Raw genomic sequence first — 22,457 nt, forward strand, 5'->3', positions numbered from 1 at the left:
GGAAAAAAGGAAATTGTAATACATTTTTATTAGCATTTCTACATCAAATAACAAACACCCCACCCTCCCTTAACACCTGTTGTTAATCACGTTATCATGTATGTGTAATGGAATGAATTGAAAATAATTACAGTAGGATCCCCTAGAAATGAGAACACATACCATGGACCTATTGTATTATGAGAATATATTTCTGCTGCGGGGTCAAAATGCCTGTGTCCACCATATCAGCCAGCCAGATCCATGCTCTATGATTGGAGGAATTCAGCATGACATCACCATACATGCAAGGTTGTGCTCAGGTGTAACCTAACCGGTCTCCCTTTGAAACAGGATACTAGTAGTGTAGTTGCAGTGCTGGCAAGCTGGTGGTCGTATTACGGTGCAGCACTGATGGAGGTGACCCTGGGTTCATTGGCTGATGATGATAGAGGAATTAGTGAGCATGGAGGAAGCCTATCATACAGGGGACATCCCTCCCATGAACAGGAGGGAGGTTTAAAACAAGGCTACAGTTTATCCAACCACATGTGTACATGATCAGTTTTGTGCTGTTGAAAATGTACAGAACTATGTCGGGGCTGTTCACTGATACAACGAGTTTGTGTTGTGTCAAGGCTTTAAATGATTTATGAAGACCCAAAGAACAATCCATGGATGAGAGATGTCATGCAGCTACTTCACAAGTATCTCATGAATCTCACTCATTAACTTACAGAAAGCCAACATTTTATGCATTATTGTAGTTTTCTCTTTGCTTCACTCCAATTGCAAAGATCATAAAATATTGTTTGTGATTGATTCCAGTGTTCATTCTGTCCCTGTAGGCTAGTCTTCATGCCACAACCCGAGGGCAGACTAAGATCCAGAAGAGACTGAAGAAAGCAAGGAGAGGGGACCTTTAAGATCATTCCATTGCCCTCACATTACATACTGCTCTCTCACCTGGACAAGAAGGGCAACTATGTGAGAAGGCTGTTTATCGACCACAGCTAAGCATTCAACACCATAGTCCCCTCCAAGCTTGTCACCAAGCACAGGGTCCTGGATCTCAACATCTCCCTGTGTAATTGGATCCTGAACTTCCTGACGGGCAGACCCCAGGACCCCAGACTTCCTCCACTCTGGCGCTCAACACGGGGGCCCCCGAGGGCAGTGTGATCAGTCCCCTACTGTACTCACGACTGTGTGGCCACACACAGCTCCAACCAACACCATCATCAAACTTGCTGATGATACCACCATGGTTAGCCTGGTTAGCCTGATCTCCAGCAACGATGAGTCGGCCTACAGAGATAAGATAAAAATCCTGGCTGACTGGTGTCGGAATAATAAATCTCTCTCTCAATGTCAACAAAAGCAAGGAGCTGATCGTGGACTTCAGGAAGGAACTTCACCTTGGAGGGGCTGTGGTGGAGAGAGTCAATAGAGAGTCAATAGCTTCAGGTTTCTTGATGTCCACATCACTAAGGAACTAACATGGTCACACCTCACCCACACAGTCATCAAGTCTACTCTGAGAGATGTAAGAGGCCAGGGGGTCAAATGACTAAGAGGCTTACTTAGTCAAATGTATTTGCTGTAAGTCGCTTTGGATAAAGGTGTCTGCTAAATGCCAAAAATGTAAGAGATCATCAAGGACAATAGCTTTCCCAGTCACACCCCTCCTTGCTTCCATTTGCCATTCAGACCAGGACCAACAGGTTCCAGAATAGTTTCCACCATCAGGCCATAGGTCATAGTGTCTACCCTCAGGCCACCCCCCCCCCCCCTCTCCCCCCAGCCCAGTATTCCACCTCAGGCCCCTTCTCCCCCACCCCGGACTACTTACAACCCCCCCTCTGCTCAGTGACATTGCACTGACACCTGCACTCTTGCACTATACACTTACATTTACATTTACATTTTTGGCATTTAGCAGACGCCTTTATCCAAAGCGACTTACAACAAATACATTAGACTAAGTAAGTGAATCATCTACCATTCATAGCAGGAAAAAATAAGCTATACTCAGGCCAGGGGTCATTGGTAGTCGTAGTGCTAGAAGAAGGAAGATTTTTAATTGTTATTATTTTCTTTTAATATTTATTTATTTTTAACAGCAGAGAAACTGTACAGTGGGGTGGAGAGGGGGACTTTATTTACTGCCTACTGGTACAAATTCTGTATTCAGTATATTTATATTTGACTGTATTACTGATATTACTGTATTATTGTTATTGTTATTGTTATTTACTGTCATTACTTTTAGTGCTTATATTTATGTTTACTTTTTATACTCATTATACTAATAGATGTTGATTGATGTTGTACAGCCTCAAGCATTTCATTACACTGTGTACTTGTATAGGATGTAATGACAAAACACCTTCTTTGTCTGTTTAAAGCTTCATTAACACTTAGTATCTAGTAACCCATCTCACAACACAATGTATAATCAGTTGTCAAACTTCTCAGAGGTATCCTACAGTATGACAAGACTGATTTCTTATCAACCACAATGTAATTTTATCTTGCTTGGTTTGCTTGGGGGCCACAAATGGAAATCTGGTAAACCAGATTAACAGGTTTTTACGTCCACCTCTGCATGCATGTGTGTACTTGTTGTCTTCTGTGTTTTCCTTTTGTGTCTCCCCTTGCACTATCATTCTACATCCGTATGGAATTGGTCGTTCAACTCAGTCATTCATCATCTGTTCCTGTCCAATCAGAAGCCTGTCCATCTGTCCGTCTGTTCAAAAACTCCACTTGACGTCCCGTTGTCAGTCGACCCGATATTCTGATTGGCTCGTTGTCGACTCGCAATATTGTTACGTGCAAACAACCCTAAAATCCCCCCCAAAATGTTGTTTACGAACACTAAAGTAGTGTTTTTTTTGTTAAATCATCCTGTCTCGTTTATTCGTCTTACATTCAACATCGTGTCTTTTGGAACGAGTTAGATCTTGGAGTCGTAGGGTTTTATTCAATGGAAACTAACAAAGCAATAATCTCAATTTAACAAATCAAATGTATCAACAAACATTGGTTTTATTCACTGGAGTCAATGTGCCTTGTGTCCCAGGAGACCCTTATCAGCAGATCTGAGGGCCCTGACGTTGGTATAGGGGGCGAGGAGGTCTGCTAGGTAGGAGGGGACCTTACCATTAAGAGCTTTATAGACAAAAATAACTTTAAAATCTATCCCATAACGTAATGGGAGCCAATAAGAGACAGAGAGGCAGTGGAAGTATGTCAAAGGAAAGGACACAAGGACACAGGTTGAGTGGTGCTTAAACCAATTTGGCTGCTAAAGACAACAACTAAACTCTGCTAGAGGAATATGGAAGGACTTCATTTCGATAACTTGAATCTGAGTCTCTGCCGTCACAGAGAGTTCAACCACGTCCTATCCCTCCCGGGTCCACAATTTGCTGCGCTCTTCTTCGTTGAAGATCATGCCAATCATCACCATTTCAGAGGAAGGACTGGAGCGCTGCACAGAGGGGGAGAGACTTCCTGTTAGCAGCAACCTACCTTCTGTTGACAATCCAAAATAATTGTGTGTGTGTGTGTGTGTGTATGTGTGTGTGTGTGTGTGTGTGTCCCACCTCAGCCTCCACCATAAGTAGGCGTCTGTATTTGTTCTGCATAGCCTGAGATCTCTTCAGCAATTGATTTGCCACAGACTCAAACTCCTCATCCACTGTTGACGACAAGACAAAGAGTTTAGACACAAATACAAACATACTCTCTCACACACACACACACACACACACACACGCACACACACACACACACACACACACACACACACACACAAGGGCACAAAGACGGTTTCCAGGGGCTGACCTCGAGAAACCTCTTCCTGGGTAGGCAGAGCCTCGTGGAACACGTGATAGGGGAGAAGTCTGTGCCGTGCATCTTCCAATGAGGAGAAACGCTTACAGTCTGGAGACAGCACCCTAGTATGGTCCATCCTCAAATGTTGCAGCATCCTGGACAGAAACAGAAAAAGAGAGTGAGGGAGAGATTGAGTGTGTTTATATACACAGGAAGGACCTTCGACTTTGCTCAACCTCAATGGAAATGAACACAGTCACAAACAGAGACACAATGGGAACGTTGCTTCAAAAGACGAAAAAGCTCTCACTCACATTCCTCCTCTGGTGAGCTGCTGAGGGGCCGGCCTCTTCTGAGCACAGACCTGCAGGAGAACAACATGTTATTATCCCCGACATCATCACCTTCAATGACATCATCATCATCATCTTCAATGACATCATCATCATCATCATCATCATCTTCAATGACATCATCATCATCATCATCATCATCATCATCTTCAATGACATCATCATCATCATCATCATCATCTTCAAGGACATCATCCTCATCATCATCATCTTCAATGACATCATCATCATCATCATCTTCAATGACATCATCATCAACACGATCACACACACACACACACACACACACACACACACACACACACACACACACAAACACACAAATATGTAGCGTGTGCCAATGCCAAACAAGCATATGTAGCGTGTGCTGTGTAGGCTACCTGTGCATTTAGCTGATCCTGGCTGATGCAGTTCACGGTGTTCAAAACTAGGAGAGAAACCAAACAGTCATTAGGATCAGAGAACAGGATAGAATAGAACGCCTGGCCTGGGATCTGAACAAGTAACCCTGCAGCTACTGGTCCGCCTCTCCCTACCCTCTAGGTCACCTACAGAGGAGAGGTCAATAATATTGAACCATTGAACCAAACACACACACACACACACACAGGGTTCGAGTTATGTGGGAGCCAATGGGAGCTGAGCTCCCATAAGGAAGGTCTGAGCTCCCATGAAAGCAATAAAATCATACATCTGTGGGGGTCGCTAATAATACATTACCACAACCATTATTTGATCAAAAATGTCAATGTAATGAGTATTATTGATATTTATTTATATGATAAATATTCTAAAATAAACACGTTTTCCAAAAGAACTACGCGCACCAGCATTAATCTCCTGTGAATGACAGTTTGCCTTTGACTGCCTGCACTTTACCACCAAGACACTATGGGGCGCAGTAGAATAATTGTGCAACAGCAGAATATGATCGTTGAGAGCTTGCGAACGTGATTATTGAGAAGAAAACATTCAGTAGCTAGCTATCATGCCGCCCCAAAAAAGGCCACTGCTGCCGACCGAGTCGACAAGCCTGGAAAGTTTCGGGTTTTCAACCAAGAAACCAAACTTGAATTCAGCTGCACCTGTTATGACACCCAACGTTGAAACTGTTGAAATAGCAGAGCTCAAACAAAAGCAAGTGCTTCCGAAGAAAGTAGCAGAACTCACCTCCAGTATGTATAAGGAGACAGCTAGTTCGTTCAGGGCAGCCTATACTGTCGCTAAAGAAAGGATGCCTTATACAAAACTGAATCCAATTATGAAACTTAATGAGATGAATGGCGCGACAGTTGGCCCCTGCTCACCGATCCGATCATTCATGTGCCCAGATTGTAGAGCACATTGCACAAGAGATTAAACAAATTAATTTCTAATGTTAAATCACTTGATTCCCGTAGTAGCATAACATTAGATGAAAGCACAATTCATGGACGAGCATACATGATTATTTATGTCAGGTGCGATGTCACTGGAAATGGAGATGTGGACAATGTGTCGTGCTAACAGGGAAAGTGAATGGACTGTATAGCAAAAACAACAAAATTATTGGCCGAGATACCTGTAACTATCGCTTATAGCTGTTGTTTCATGTGGTGCTTGTGATATCCTGGTTAGACTACCTGTAGTACCACCCCACGCCAGTAGGGGACCACCAGATGTATTGGGCTTGAGTTACCTGTTGAATAGCTTGGGTACCAGATTAAGCTAGCAAGTGACCAGAGTACCACGTTGTTACTTACCGTTCTACAATAAATGGTTAACTTGAATCCTGGATGGCATTCCCATTATTCATAAGTTAGGTTACCACAGTGCTGTTGACAGGGGCGCCGCTAGAGATTCTGGGCCCCATGACAGAATATCATTTTGGGCCCCCCCCACCTAAACCACCCATCAACCTAGACATTGGAGAGCTAAAAACTATATCTAGCCTAATGCACAAAGATTCAAGATAGGAGTAAAGAGACCAAATCAAAGCTAAACGCTGGGCCTTCTTAGTAGCAAATCTTTAATAAGATCCTTGAAATCTAGTGATGAAGCCAACTTGCTGTGCTGCTGTCATTGTCCTTTGTTACTTCTTGCTCTACATCATTCATAATATGTTCTATAATAGTATTAACATAGTAATAATACATACATTACACCAGATTAGCTAACTTAAATGTTATCTAGCTAGCTAACAATATTATTAAGATGCCAGTGGTCAATGTTATTGCAATTACTGGAAGAACTATTAACTAAATATGAATATTAGCTAAAGTTGTATTCAATGCTTGCATGGTAATGCAGCATACATTAAAATATTCAAAATCTGTTTGTTAACCCCAAACCTCCTACTGCTCACCTCCTTCTCCTTCTCCTGGGAGGTGGGTTGAGGGAAGGAGTCCTGATCCTGGAGCTGCATCTGTGCATGACGTCATTAGCATGTAACATTATACTAGCTAGCTAGCTAGCTATAGCAAGAGTGCATAGCTGCTGGATACACTGAGCTCTAATAACCTATATTTGGACCAAAATTGCCCTCATCTCATATATTTAACTGAAATTATTAATTATTACTTGAAGTTAATGTTAATTAGTTAATGTTAATTAGCTATAGCGAGCTAACTAGATCATCCACACAGTGATTAGCTAGAGCTAAACCACACAATGTTGGCTAGGTAGCCTACAAGTTATGGGCCCCAAAAGAAGGTCTGAATGAATACATTTCTTCTTTTTTTTGTCACTCTCCTCATTCTTTACTTTTACTTTTCTCTTTTGAGACACTGACTTTGTTACTTTTCTCTTTTGAGACCCTTACCTGACTTTGAGACCCTTACCTGACGTTGGCTTCGCCTGTGACATCATCTTCTCTCTCCTTGTCAGACTATTCGCGGTAACGTTCCTCGAGTCTAGCAGCTCGCGCGCGGTGGACTGAACCATGCAATGACTAAATAGAGGGGTAAATAATAAGGCTTAATTTTGTCAAACATAGAGAAACAAAACTCCACTTTTTTAAATACATATAATTATAATTTGAAGTCGGCTACATTAACTTCCTTATGATAATAATAATAATATTATTATAAATATAATATATTGTGCTGGGCCCTTAGAATCGTCCTAACTTACCCCCCCCAGCGGCGCCCCTGGCTGTTGATGTGGTGAAATGAGTAGCCTATGGCTAATTAAAACTTGTAAGTCCCATCGCTGTGTGGGCATGATTCGCGCGTTTGGACAACACATGCTGATGACAATAAATGCATTTTCACCACATGTAGCTTAACATGTTGTTAATTGCAAGTCTATTAATCTTCAATCATCTATCATGTTTCTAATGGTATTTATTGCCATTTATTTGAAAACGCTATTAACACATTCTGTTAATATGTATTTTACATGTTGATCTTTTGTAAAATAAATAAATAAAGTATATTAATTAGTTTATTAAAATAAAAAAGAATCCAGTAGAGCTGGCTGTTGGTGAATCAGGTTCTTCGTCTCTAGCAAGGAAGCCTGAAAATAGCTCACACCACAAAGATCACTTGCTTATACATTTTTCTGTGTCTCGTCATAATTTGAAACATTACTTTAACATTACATTAACCCTTATATCAGCACAAACAATGTGGTCTATTTTTTTCCCAATGAAGTCTTTAAAAAATAAGCACTACATTGATTATTGGTGTTAATGTACAATGTCTCAGCAGCTGCCTGTGAAGCGTGTGTTGCAGGTCCTAAGTGGCGACATGGCCCGTCATTGCTTTTATATCCATCTACCACTGTGGTTAACATAAACCACACCTATAACTAAGGGAATTATATGCACAATCATGAATTCCAAACAAATCTGATATATGTCAAAGAGCACATGATATATCACACAAGTGAGTGTTGCTCTCACACAGTACAATTGAAATGATTATCAGAACTAAAATCATTGGACTATATCAGACCAATCAGTCAGTCAACATGTTAACTAACACATACTGGCACGAGGTCCCGTTAATCCTTGGCTAAATTACATCACTTGGCACCTCGCGAGAGAGTCCCACTATTATTGTGCTCAATTAAAATTGCTCTTGATAAGAGGAGTTGCTATTTCTCGTAGCCTACTGTATGATTCCAGGTTCTAGTACAGTATTTTTCCAATGTGGCTGTCTATTGGAGTGGAACTTGAAATTCAACAATATATGTTCAATTAATAAAGTGTATAGCGTTCTCCATAATCTGTGGAACAAGTGTCCTCATGCATACTCCAAAGCAATTAGCATAGCCTGGATTTGACGCAGCACTGTTAATAACCACGCCCCGACCGATCTGTGCGCATCTCCGGTGACCCTGGATACCGAATGCGCGCTCCGTCTGTCGCGCGACTCTCACTCACAGCGCGTCCGTGGCTGCAATGGAAGACCATCAGCAGAGAATAACACTTCTAAAACGGCCAGATGATGATCGAGCGTAATGGAGTTGAGGGTCAGTTGATACTGTTGTACCATGAATGACAGGTACCATAAAGCGGCCCGGGATGGCTACCTGGACCTGCTGAAAGAGGCTACACGGAAGGATCTGAACGCGCCGGACGAAGATGGCATGACACCAACTTTATGGGCCGCTTATCACGGCAATTTGGAGGCTCTGCGACTAATCGTGGGCAGAGGGTAGGAACTTTTACCATACGAGTTTTGCCCTTTTTTTCTTTCTTTTCTGCCGTTTTACCATTATGCCTTTTGCTTTCGGCATTTCACGGTGTGTCTTTATCCATGTAGATAACAAGGCTACTGTGTAGAGTAACGGTACACCTCCTGAGTAGCCTACGAAGTAGGTCAGTTAAGGTGCCACAAAGTGGCGCAGAGTGAGTGTTATAACCATGAAAGAGGAGAGCAGGCTGCCTTGGAGTCAGGTTGAGTAAAGAAAAATACAGGTCTTGACCTTTCGACTCTAGACTTTAATGTAAGCCTAGCCTATAGCGTCACAGTGATACACAGTGTTTATTCCATTTAAATGAACTTTCTCTGGAGAAAAGGTTACTGATATATCATGCTTCTGTTAATGGAAATGTAGTAGGACTTATTGTTCTATAAACTGAACTAAAGTTATAGGATACATCCTCAGCCTATATTGTGTATTGAGTTATGACCTCTGTTTAATCATCATAATCAATAAATGTCCACCTGTTATTCTCTAGACCAATGTATTGTCTGTTGTGTTGTTATATCACAGTAATAAAGTCAGGGCGTGTTGTCACATGACTGTAATAAAGTCAGTGTCACACACTGTACACATAGCAACGCTTGTTTGCAAAGAGGAGAGACATACCATCACCATCCAAGGCTGTGGCTCGGTACCCCTTCCTCAGCTTTGCTTTAGCCTACTTCTTCACATAACATCAATAGATGACAGTGTGTTGTGTTGGCTCTGTATTTACTGAGCAAGTCACTGTTTTGTGATGCAACAATGACCTAGCCTTTGTTTCAGTTATGATGGAGCAGTAAAATGGTCACACACAAAAGCCCTCTTCAGTGGTTTTCTGCCTGACCTGGTTTCCCTCCAAGTCAGAGAAAGAGGCCCATTATCAAAGTGGTTAATTGTAAATTGTTAGTCACATGAGAACTCTCTGCTACAGGCATTGACTGACAAAGTCATGGCCAGTGACATGGCTGCCTGATATTGATTAACAAAAACCTGTTAAAGGACTTGATTGCCTGGCAATTGATAAACAATACCAATGAGTTTCGTAGCTACATTAAATATTTTTGGCATTTAGCAGACGTCTTTATCCAAAGCGACTTACAACAAGTATGTATCTAAGTAAGTGAATCATCTATCCATCAGTCGTCATAATAAAAAAATGATCTATGCTATGACCAGGGGCCAGTAGCAAGTCACTGTTTTGTGATGCAACAATGATTTAGCCTTTGTGTTGTCATGTGACAACACGCCCTGGCTTTATTACTTTGATACAGTAGACAATACATCGGTCTAGAGAATAACAGGTGGACATTTATTGATTATGATGATTAAACAGAGGTCATAACTCAATACACAATATAGGCTGAGGATGTATCCTATAATTTTAGTTCAGTTTATAGAACAATAAGTCCTACTACATTTCCATTAACAGAAGCATGATATATCAGTAACCTTTTCTCCAGAGAAAGTTAATTTAAATGGAATAAACACTGTGTATCACTGTGACGCTACAATGATAGACAATTATTCATTATTATTATTATTTATAGTAGAGAAACTGTACAGGGGGTTAGTGAGGATGAGGAGGTCTTTAGGAGGGACAGTTAAGATGTAGCCTGAAGAGATGGGTTTTCAGATAGGTAGATACAGTAGGTAGTGACTCTGCAGTCCTGACAGCAGTGGGCAGCTCGTTCCACCAGCGGGCCGCCAGGACAGTGAAACGTTGTGACCGAGTAGCACGACTGATGTATCCACTTGGAAGTGGCAGTGCCACGAGATGGAAGAGAGCAGAATGACCGGGCAGGGGTTTGGGGGCTGACCATCGCTTGCAAGTAGAGTGGGGCTGTTCCCTTTGCTGCCCGGTAGGCGACATGGGGGGTGACATGGGAGATTGGGGAGATTGAACACCAGACAGGCGGCAGCATTCTGGATGAGCTGCAGAGGTCTGATGACAGAGGCGTGGAACCCAGCCATGAGTGCGTTGCGGTAGTCAAGGCGGGAGATCACAAGTGTCTGGAACAAGAGTTGTCCTGCTTTTCTGCTTAGGAATGGATGTATCCTCCTGATGTTGTAGAAGAAGAATCTACGAGAGCGTGCTGTCGCTGTGATGCTCACCACACAGGATAAGTGGTTGTCAAGGAACACCCCAAGGTTCTTGGCTGTCTCGGAGGATGCTTTCCAAGGAAGGAAGAGCTTGAGGTGGTGGGTTCCAAGCAGAGATGCCTGCAAGACACGTAGAGACATGTGTCGCCACCTGTGAGATAGAGGGGGGAAAAGAGTTGAGTGTTATCTGCATAGAAATGGTAGGAGAAACCATGTGATGAAATTACAGAGCCAAGAGATCTTTGTTATAGAGGGAGAATAGTTTGGGCCCTAGGACGGAGCCCTGGGGGACCCCTGTGGTGCAGGCTTGCGGAGAGGACAGCAGTCCTCTGGAACCGCTGGTCTCCAGAAGAATGAGAACAGAGGAGAGGGATGAAGCTCAAGCAGAATGGAGGGCCTCTGCCGACAGCAAGAGAGCAGTCTCAGTAGAGTGCCCAACCTTAAAGCCAGATTGGTGAGGGTCAATGAGGTTGTTCTGAAGGAGATAGTGAGACAGTTGGTAAAAGACAGCACATTCAAGGGTTTTAGGAGGAGAGAAGGGATGTAGTTATGGCCGGCAGACAGGTCAAGAGTTGTTTTTTTGAGAAGACGCTGGACTCTGTCTCAAAGGCAGCTGGGAACGATCCTGTGGAAAGAGAGGAATTGATTATAGTGGTGGAAAGGAAAGGAGGAAATGGATTGGAGAAGGGGGGAGGGGATAGGATCAAGAGGGCAGGTGGTTGCCCGTTTGGATGTGTCCAGTTTTAGAATATCATCAGGGGAGAAGGGGGGGAAAGAGCAGATAAACCAGAGACAGAGAGTTTAGCGCAGTGGGTTTGGGAGGGATGGTAGCAGTGTCGGTGTGAGGTAGAGAGAAAGAGCTGCTATTGTCATCAACCTTCTTTTCAAAGTAGCTAACAAGGTCATCCACAGACAGGGAGGAGGGGGAGGAGGTGGCGTTGAGAAGTGAGGAAAATGTGGAGAAGGGTTTCCTTTGGTCAGAGAGGATTGAATTCTGGAATGGTAGTAAAAAGCTTTAGCTGATGCAGAGGAGATATAGTTGAGGAGAGAGAGATAACGTTTTATGTCATCAGGGGGGCCGGATTCAGGTGAGAGGTTAGGGATGATAAGACAGAGGAAGAGATAGCAGTGGGGGGAGAGGGTACGCAGGTTGCGATGAGAGGATACAAGATGGCTATTGATAGGCAGGACCAACAACTTGATTGCCTGATACAGACTGACAAAGCACTGTCTCCTCTCATTGACATGCATAGGCTACTATTAACCTTGCCCCCTATTATTGTTAACCTCTGCTCACCTCCAGGGTATCCACACCTTTGGGGTCTCTTGTACAGTATATAATGTGTGCCTCTCAAACATAATTGTACTGAGTTGCCTTTCTTTACCCAGTTGTATACTGTATGATACTATTTTGCTTGGACAATTACGTTGTTGCTTGATTAAATGCTTTTGGAGCTGCAAGACATCTTATTTTATAAGGGTGAAATTCCTACACACAGACTTGTGGGCTGTATTCATCACTATTGAAAGCACACAATATACTGTATTAGCAAAGGCTCAGTTAGGCCTGATGTGGTCCATTGGCCCTGTACGATTTTGATCAGGGAAAATGCACACAGGGTAAACAATGTAGTGTGCCATGGCACCATGTGGTGATACATTTGTTGATTATAAACCTTATCACAGGATTTCCCACGGTGCATAGTGTACATAAATGTTTTAGACATTTACTGCTCTGGAAAGGCACATTGTACAGATTTCTTACACACAATGAAATGACAAACAACAAACCCTCTAACCCCTCTACTAAAATGTTTGAGTGACATCTGATACTAAAAAAATACACATTTATGGTCACACTAGTGTCTCATAGACCAACACCCATGATATCCAGGGAGATAATAGAGATAATTTCAATGATATTTGACAACTTAATGGGGGTAGCAGCAATCCAGTGTGATGCTTGGTGGATTTATTATGGACATAATACAATAGCATTCATCTGTGTTGTTATAAAGACAAACAAACAGAGGAGAGTGCAGGAGATGTACGATATAATGGATTATTTTTAGTAATAGGCCTATATATTGTCATAAGGTGTCCAGAGATAAGATAAATATGTCTAAAATGTTACATAACATTATTGTATAGTACGTCCTGATATAAAGCACTCTATGACAATTCATGGCTACATATTTGTTACTTCTTTAAAACATACTGTATTATATTATTTTCAATGTAAGCTACAGAGCTGTATATGCTTTAAATTGTCCCTGATATTACAGTACAGATTTTCTCCCGCCCCATTTTAGTAAATGTTTGTAATTGCTTCATTGTTGCTTCCTGGACACAAGGCCAAGTACCCAGGTCTTTAGTGTTCCACTCCCTGGAGCCTACTGCAGCTAACTATCGCTATCACACTGACCTGTTGGCTTTCCACCTGATCCTTAACGTCTCCTTCCCTCCCACACTTGCCATTAGTTACCTCATACCTCATTTATTCCTTCAGCCATTCGGCTGTTAAATGAGTAGGCCCAGCAGGGAAAGATGGGGTCCTGCCATCTCCTATGCACTTTTATGCACTTTTATGCACTTTTTTCATCCCTTGAATCTGTTCTTAAGCTTGAACTGTTGGACTTGCACTTGTGAACCGTGGACTGGGTGCTGAGCTCCAGTGATGAGTGTTTTGTTGTGTGATCTTGCATTGTTTGTGGCCATGAACTGTGGGAACTGAATTGCCCTTTGGGGATAAATAAAGTATTCTGTATCTGTGTCTGTATCTGTACACTATGTTAGGTGTGTACAGGTGTGTTTGAGGCCAAAGGTAGAAATCAGGGTCAGGCAGATGAGACAGTGCTAATCCTTACTCTGCTTGGATCTAGGCACACAGCTTCTCTGCTACTTGTGTACAATTTGCAGCATTTGCCCATCAATAATACATCTCTGCTTCTGCCATGGCTTCACCTACAGGCAGCCCATCAAATATTAATCAAGCTACATTGGACAATGCAATGTAGGGATATTGCTGAGGTCAAATCCTGTCTGCAAGCATTTCAATTGAAAATAACTTGTGAGCAATATTTACATTATCTGAAAGTTAATTATGTGCATTGACATTGTTTGAGGGTTAAATGCAGTGGAGTCTGGAAAAGGTGCTGAACCAAAATTATTATTTCATCTGTCTGTTACCTAGATATACATTGTAATACATTTTTAGTAGTATTTTCTACATCAAATAACAAACACCCCACCCTCCCTCAACACCTGTTGTTAATCACTTTATCATGTATGTGTAATGGAATAAATGAAAAATAATTACAGTAGGATTCCCCAGAAATGAGAACACATACCATGGACCTATTGTATTATGAGACAGTATTTCTGCTGCAGGGTTCGAATGCCTGTCTCCCATATCAGCCAGCCAGATCCATGCTCTATGACTGGAGGAATTCAGCATGACATCACCATACATGCAAGGTTGTGCTCAGGTGTAACCTAACCGGTCTCCCTTTGAAACAGGATACTAGTAGTGTAGTTGCAGTGCTGGCAAGCTGGTGGTCGTATTACGGTGCAGCACTGATGGAGGTGACCCTGGGTTCATTGGCTGATGATGATAGAGGAATTAGTGAGCATGGAGGAAGCCTATCATACAGGGGACATCCCTCCCATGAACAGGAGGGAGGTTTAAAACAAGGCTACAGTTTATCCAACCACATGTGTACGTGATCAGTTTTGTGTTGTTGAGAATTAGTTAACATACAGAACTATGTTGGGGCTGTTCACTGATACAAAGAGTTTGTGTCGTGTTAAGGCTTTAAATGATTTATGAAGACCCAAAGAACAATCCATGGATGAGAGGTCAGTGCTGAAAACATGATAAAAAAATCATGTGCTTACACATGAGTGTGCTGCTATATTTAGGTTTACCTCGATGGAAGACAAAGGTGAGGGTAATCCTTATCCTGGGTCATATTGCAACTAGCTAAGATCTAGCCTTTGGAACAACAACTCTGTTAATAATTACTATCTGTTGGCACAATAAACTGTTTGAGATTTCTTCAAAATTGACTATTCAGAAGTAGAATAAGGATGAACACACTTCCACACTCTCTCAAGGCTCTGATTCAGATTAATATCTGTTAATATCTGTTATCTATTCTCCTGGTCCTGTCTTGTAGGGGCAACCCAGACAAGTGTGACATATGGGGGAACACACCGCTCCACCTGGCAGCTGCCAATGGCCACCATAACTGCCTCTCCTTCCTGGTGTGCTTCGGTGCCAACGTGTGGTGCCTGGACAACGACTACCACACCCCTCTGGACATGGCCGCCACCAAGAGCCACATGGACTGCGTGCGCTACCTGGACTCCATCGCTGCCAAGCAGACGGCCCTCAACCCCAAGCTGGTGAGCAAGCTGAGGGACCGGGCGTTCCGCGAGGCAGAGCGACGCATCAAGCAGTGTGTGAAGATGCAGAGGAAGCACCACAAGCGCATGGAGCGCAATTTCCACAAGGAGGCGTCGGAGGCCTCCGTGTCTGACGCCATGAGCTTCTCCAGCTACACCAGCAGCTCTGTGAGCCGCAAAGTGCACCACTTCAATGCAGCCAACGTCAGTGTGCCATACTCTCAGGTCAGCTGTAACACTGCCATGCAGCTACTCATGGAAAAGTATCTCATGAATCTCGCTCTTTAGCTTACAAAAAGCCAACATTTTATGCATTATTGCAGATGGATGTTTCTCCTTGCTTCACTACCAATTGCAAAGATCCCCAAATATTGTTTGTGGTTGATTCCAGTGTTCATTCTGTCCCTGTAGGCTACTCTTCATGCCACAACCCGAGGGAAGACTAAGATCCAGAAGAGACTGGAGAAGAGGAAGCAAGGAGAGGGGACCTTTAAGATCTATGAGGACGGGAGGAAGAGTGTCCGCTCCCTCTCAGGTCTGCAGCTGGGCAACGATGTCATGTTCCTCAAACAGGGCACCTACATGAGCCCCAGGGACCATGCCCGTCGCAACATCCGCGACATGTTCCCCAGAGACAACGACGATGCCATCTCGCGTGCCATCAGCGAGCCGGACCTCCACGGGCCTGACGTGGACTACTCTGAGATCAGTACCGATTCAGGCCACGACTCCCTATTCAACAGACCTGGCCTGGGCACCATGGTGTTCAGGAGGAACTACGTTAGTGGGGGACTGTTTGGCATCGGTGGGCGGGATGAGGGTAGCCTGACAGGCACAGAGCGGACGGGACCGAACGTACGTCTGCGCAGCCGACTACATCGCTCGCCCAGCCTGGACGACAGTATCGGCAGTGCCCACAGCCTGCAGGAGAGGAACAGGCAGGAGCTGCCCTGGGATGAGGTGGAGCTGGGGCTGGACGATGACGACGAGCCAGAGACCAGCCCTCTGGAGGTGTTCCTGGCCACGCAGACCATGAACGAGTTCATCCCCATCTTCAAAAGGGAGAAGATTGACCTAGAAGCACTGCTGCTGTGTTCTGACCACGACCTCAAGAGCATTCATATACCCCTGGGGCCTCGCAAGAAGATCCTGGACGCCTGTAAGAGGCGCCTGGAGACCATAGAAGACCCAGACTGTATAGAGGACACAGAGCTGTGAGTGAGTGCTGACTATCGCTATTGGTTCTGTGGCAGGAGCCAGACAGAAAGGACATTTTGAAGACAAATATCAGTGGACAAGTGGGGGATGAGCTATCAAAATCCTGAGTAGGATGCCTGTGTTTTCTTTACTCTTTGGATTTACCCTTGAACTGAAGATATCTAAAAGGTGTCTTGAATCCTAGCAGGATCAAGAGAGAGTGATAAGAGTCCAAGACTGCTTGGACCTGTATCTACAGAATACAGCGTATGGGGCCACAGTGTCCTTGTATGCCATTTGGTGGTGTGCAGAGAGCTGAAGGTGGGGTCTTCCTCTCCTCAACACTTCTCTTAGCCTATGTTTGCCCCTGTGGGGTATGTACTGTACAATACTACCTGTGCCTGTGCTCCTTGTGCCTGTGCATTTGTTACTAAATGTCTTTAAGACATGATTTTTTTTTACATGCGTTTTGTTATTTGTTTGTTAATCCATTAGACCAAGTCTCCAATCAATAAGTTGTATTTGCAGTTTTTGATCTCCCTGTTATCTGTGCATTAACAGCACTCTGTTGATAAGGATGTTTTTCACCTGTTGAGCGCTTTGGCCTGTATCATTCAACTGATGTGCATTTATATGTTTTATACCAATATATTTGTTTACATCCAGTATGCCAGATCAAACCAGTTTCAGCTTGTCTTGCTGTTAAAGGAGGCCAATTGTTATTTTTTATTATTCAGGCTATGAGAGAATAGTTTATCCTTATATATTATCCTAATATATTATTTGATCATTATCTTATTGAAGGGATAAAACCCCATTGTGTTTTTATAATGAAATAGTACATTAAACAGTACATTGTGTTGTTAGCTCTTTTCATGGTAGAGCTTTAAAGCCATTAACCTGCTTTTTATTTATTGACACTCAATTAGGTTTTACATTTCACATTTATCCTGAGGATATCTCTCACTGTATTGCTCATACAGCATTTATTGATGTCAAGGTCCTTGTACTGTTGATTTGACAGTCTTCCAGCTGTTCATGTCATTGTGTCAGTAGATATTGTTAGGTGCACCAGAAATCTAAATAGATGTCAACAGTGAATGCTTATTTTTTAAACAATTATTTTCCTTAATAAACAAATACACTAATGAGAGTGAGCATTTGCCTTCTTCAGCCGTTTGTGGAGAAGGCATGGGAGCTGTTTCCCATAGCCTCAGAAGAAAGGGTAAAGAGAACAACAATGAGGGAGTCAGAGGTTACAGAGCTTTAAAGTAAGATGATACTCATTTATTCATGCACCATTCTTATAATGTTGTTCCATGCAAGGAGGCCAATTAGTTGCCTTAGTTTACTGACTAGACTTCAAGCAGAGTCCATAAATCCAAGGACTTTTTTTTAAACCCTTCAATAAACCCTGATCATAGTATGAGCATGTATTATTGTTTTTTAGACTGGACGAACACTCATTGTACCTGGTGCACTCTCCCTGTTCACAGTGGCAGCTATCTACCCAGATGATCTACATCCTGTTTCTATTTCCTGCCCCTCCCTAATTGTGTATAAACAATTATTGTCTGTGTGAGTTTTCCACAAGGTCTTTAAGAGTCTTTTTTTCAGTTCAGTATCTTCCATATTTTAAGATAAACATTACAGCATGTGGTTGGTTAGAGAGAGTCTCGGGAAGTATGGGCGGATATGCTGCTATCCAGAAACATTCCTAACTGTGTAATCAAAAGGAAACACTGTCAGGCTGCTCCACAGTGATCCCCTTCAAACATGCAGTATTTCTGGACATTGCATGACTCATCTATGATAATGTCAAGACACCCTGAGGTCAAAGAATACAATGAATAAACACTTTTATCTGTTCAGTACAGTAGGTATATTATTAAAGCTATGGCACCCGTTTTGCTCAGGGTCATAGAGTCAGTTGAAGTGAACACAATGTACTGGTTTAGGTTATTTTGGGTAGAAGAGGTAGATAGCATTGTGTACATATTTGACTGTACAGCAAGTCTCTTATAATACACAATTGTATGATTCATCAAAACAGAAACCACATTCCTTATCCTCCCTGGCTGGATCAAAACACACTCAATGGTCATACTTCCTCATACATAACCTCCCGACAGTTATCCAGTTCAGCTGTGCTTTAGCCGAGAGAGGGAGGAGACACAAAAATGGGAGAGAGAAAGAGAGGGGAGGAGTGAAATTAGAGGAGTCTACTGCTGCTGACTCACTATAGCGTTGTCAAGGCGTGGTTATTTATTTTCTTGAGTGCTCACTGCGTTGTCTTGGGTATGGAGCTGGACAGAGAGAGAGAGAGAGAGAGAGAGAGAGAGAGAGAGAGAGAGAGAGAGAGAGAGAGAGAGAGAGAAGGTGTTAGAGCTCTGATATCTCAGAAGCCACGGTAGACTAACAAAGGCCACCAGCCCAGCTTCCTAGAGAGGGAAGGTTCTGAACCGGAAAAGGGCCCTCAAGGAGAGAAGCGAGAGCTTGATACAGGACAAAGAGCCTATCTGGACATGGAGGCAATGGAAGTCCCCATCATCAATGAAGAGGATGATAAGGAGAAGACCCATCCCTCCACTGTAAGCCAAGAGATCAAAACAACAGAGGAACCAGGGGACCCTGGGAGGACTGATGAGCCAGAAGATAACACCACCCTCACCTCTAACGTACTGAACCCAGAGGATGTTCTGTGCGACTCCTGCATCGAGAGCCCTTGCAGGGCACTCAAGTCCTGCCTCACCTGCCTAGTGTCCTACTGCGAGGCCCACCTCAGGCCCCACCTGGAGAAGAGTAAGTTCCAGAACCACCGTCTAGTGGAGCCCTTACAGGACATAGAGTGTTGCACGTGTGACGTACACCAGCTTCCCCTGGAGCTCTACTGCCAGACGGATGGCTGCTGTGTGTGCCGGGATTGTGAGGGACAGCAGCACCAGGGACACACCACTCTACCTGTAGGGGAAGCCCGCAGACAGATCGAGGTGCTGACGGTATTCACATACACACAGAAGCACAATACAACACAATGATATTTTATCGTAGGACCTAAGAATGAATTTGAACAGTGTGTCCATTCATTTTTGCCCCAACTCCGATACCTCTCTTTGCATCATGTAATGACACTCTTCCTCTGATTCAGAGAGAGGAAGGAAGGAAAATGTTTAGGCAGAGTCATCATTAGTTATCATTAGAGCCAGACTGTGTGACATGTGATACAGCCTGCTCATTGTGTAATAGCTGTTCAGAAAGATTACCCTCTCGCAGAGTCAGGAAAGAGGGAAACATTTTCCTATGGGCTATGCTGGTAATCTTTTATCCCTACACATGGAACTGTTTAAGAAACAGATCTCTTCCTCATATGTACTGTAAGAATATGTGTGTTTGTGTATGATTGTCTATAGACAGAGCTACAGAAGAAGCAAGGGGAGATTACAAAGACCATCTCAGCTGCAGAGAATGCAATTGACAAGCTACAGAGCAACAATGTGTCCATAGAGGTACACTGTTATCTACTATTGGCTCCTCTTAACACTGTACACCAACATAAATCATATATAAAACAGATGCAAGTTCACACAATATCCTTCCAATGCTTTTTTCTGCCATCTTTACCCCCTCATTTTCCCTAACACATCACCTCAATCACCTCTCTCTCCTCCATTCCTATGCCCCCCACCCTGCCCTCCTCAGAACTCTGTGGGAGATGTCCGGGCTGTGATCGAGCAGCGTTTCTCCCTGCTGCAGGCGGCCGTGGAGGAGGCCAGAAGGGGGGCTGCGGAGGTGCTGGAAGGGGAGCAGAGGCAAGCTCTGAGGCAGGTGGAGGGCATCCAGGCCCATCTGGAGCAGAGGAGAGTAGAGCTGAAGAAAACTCTGGCCCGGGTGGAGAAGCTCTCCAGGAACAAGACGGACGTTGACTTCCTGCAGGTCAGAGGCACACACAAAACAGCAGTGAGATCCACAATGTCAACCCGATTGCATGATGATGCATCTCCTATGTCACAGTGAATCTGTAAAGTACTGTACAGTACAGTCACTGAGGTATCACATGTTTATTTTGTATGTCAATATGTTGACAGTGTCTACGGTATTTGAGATCCTTTCATGTTTCAACACCTTTCAACAGTTTCATGATGTAGATGTCCATATGCTAGTATTATCAGATAGTGGAAAATGACATGTAAGCTGGCAATGTTATAACCATATAGACTTAGAATGCTTCTAATAACAGTCTGTGTGAGGCTTCAGCTCTTAGTTTCAGTGCACTGACTCCTCCTGGTGGGCGACTTTAGGAGTACTCTGAGTGGAAGAAGGGGGCAGTGGACATGTGTCTGCCTGGGGTGTACATCAGCCTCATCGACCACCTGGCCTCCTTCAGCCGAGTGGTCACCGAGTCCACACAGGAGCTGTGTGACCAGCTGCTCTCTACATACAGGGACAAGCTGAAAGAGATACGCAAGAGTGGTGAGTGTGCACAAACGCTGAGTCTCCTAAAGCAGTGGATGTACTGTACCTGCATTTACCTACAGGATAACTCCCCTCTCTCCAACAGAGAAACTGGGTATTAAAACCATGGTCCGTGCTGACATGTCAGAGGCTCAGCCTGACCCTGAGACTAGAGAGGATTTCCTAAAGTGTATGTGTTCCTCTTCACTAGCAACTACTTAATTTCAACCAACCTATCAATGAATTGTCTCATTCTATTTACATTTACACCACTTTTCACATTTAGATGTTGCAAATTGGGGCATTGGTTGACATATGTGTTATCTTCCCTGCAGATGGCAGCAATCTTAGTTTCGACCCAGACACCACTCACAAATTCCTGCGACTGACCGAAGACAACAGGAAGGTGACCAACACCAGCCCCTGGCAGCACACTTACCCAGACACACCCACACGGTTTGAATACTGGCGCCAGGTGATGACCTCAGAGAGCCTTTACCTGGGGCGGCACTACTTTGAGGTGGAGCTGAGTGGCGAGAAGGCACATGTAGGTCTCACCTACAAGAGCATCAATCGTAAAGGTGAGGAGAGCAGCAGCTGCATCACAGGGAATCACTTCTCCTGGTGTCTAGGAAGAAAGGGCCGGGGTTTCTCAGCTTGGCATGACAATGCAGAAGCCCTACTGGAAGCCAGTGCGGTCACAAGGATAGGGGTCTACATTGACTTTGAGAAGGGTTCAGTTGCTTTCTATGGTGTGACTGAGACTGTTACACTCCTGTATAAGTACCAGGCTGACTTCATGGAGCCCTTATATCCTACTGTCTGGCTCTCAAAGAAGGACAACGTGGTGTCACTGGTCAGCCCTAGCGATCTTCTACCACTGAAGAGCTCATCTATGAGGGATGGGGCTGGAGAAATGTAACCACTCTCAATTTCATAGATGGAACTATGGATGCTGAAGGACTGACTATCCATGAGATCAACATGATAATTTTGACAATGTTTTGAAGCTATAGAGTGTTTGTTTTCAATTACATTGACATTACGTTTACAAACAATGTAATACATTCTGAAGAGGTAAGACAGTTGAACTAAGCTCATGAGGCATTTATACATTATATTCTTTAAGAATAAATGGCTACATAGCATTAATTTAAAGGTCTATATGGTTATGCTACCATCTAGTGGTGAATATAGAACAAAGCGTCTTTTAAGGCTGTGGGACAACCAACAATGAGGAATAAAGTGAAAAGAAAAGTCCATTTAAGAATCTTTTATTTGTCCAAATGTTCTTTGACATTGTGTTTAACATTATTGAAGTCAAGGACTGTCCTCAACATTTGTGTCTGTAGTTTGAACAACAATGATTTAAAGGAGCAGGGCAGAAGTTTGTTGGAAATCTGCCACCTCTGGCCATGGCATAGACATTCAGTTAGAAGATCCAAACAACAA

At 43.5% G+C, this 22,457-nt stretch overlaps 2 protein-coding genes across 2 annotated transcripts; both read left to right on the top strand.

Moving 5' to 3' along the window:
• Window positions 1–8,651: 8,651 nt before the first annotated feature.
• ush1ga (Usher syndrome 1Ga (autosomal recessive)) lies at window positions 8,652–16,574 on the top strand (the record flags this gene model as incomplete). The annotated part of the gene is made up of 3 exons (XM_080524592.1): window positions 8,652–8,815; window positions 15,128–15,581; window positions 15,768–16,574. 3 exons carry the CDS (start codon window positions 8,652–8,654, stop codon window positions 16,572–16,574), a joined length of 1,425 nt encoding a protein of 474 aa, XP_080380718.1.
• Window positions 16,575–19,087: 2,513 nt separating this feature from the next.
• On the top strand, window positions 19,088–22,105 carry LOC308150423 (tripartite motif-containing protein 16-like protein; the record flags this gene model as incomplete). Its single annotated transcript, XM_080523257.1, has 6 exons — window positions 19,088–19,543; window positions 19,964–20,059; window positions 20,253–20,486; window positions 20,852–21,023; window positions 21,112–21,195; window positions 21,341–22,105. The coding sequence occupies 6 exons, from the start codon at window positions 19,088–19,090 to the stop codon at window positions 21,925–21,927; spliced, it is 1,629 nt and encodes a 542-aa protein (XP_080379383.1). The 3' UTR covers window positions 21,928–22,105.
• Window positions 22,106–22,457: the final 352 nt, after the last annotated feature.

Source organism: Nansenia antarctica (assembly GCF_963989245.1).
Source record: "Nansenia antarctica genome assembly, chromosome: 2".
Lineage (NCBI taxonomy): Eukaryota > Metazoa > Chordata > Actinopteri > Argentiniformes > Microstomatidae > Nansenia > Nansenia antarctica.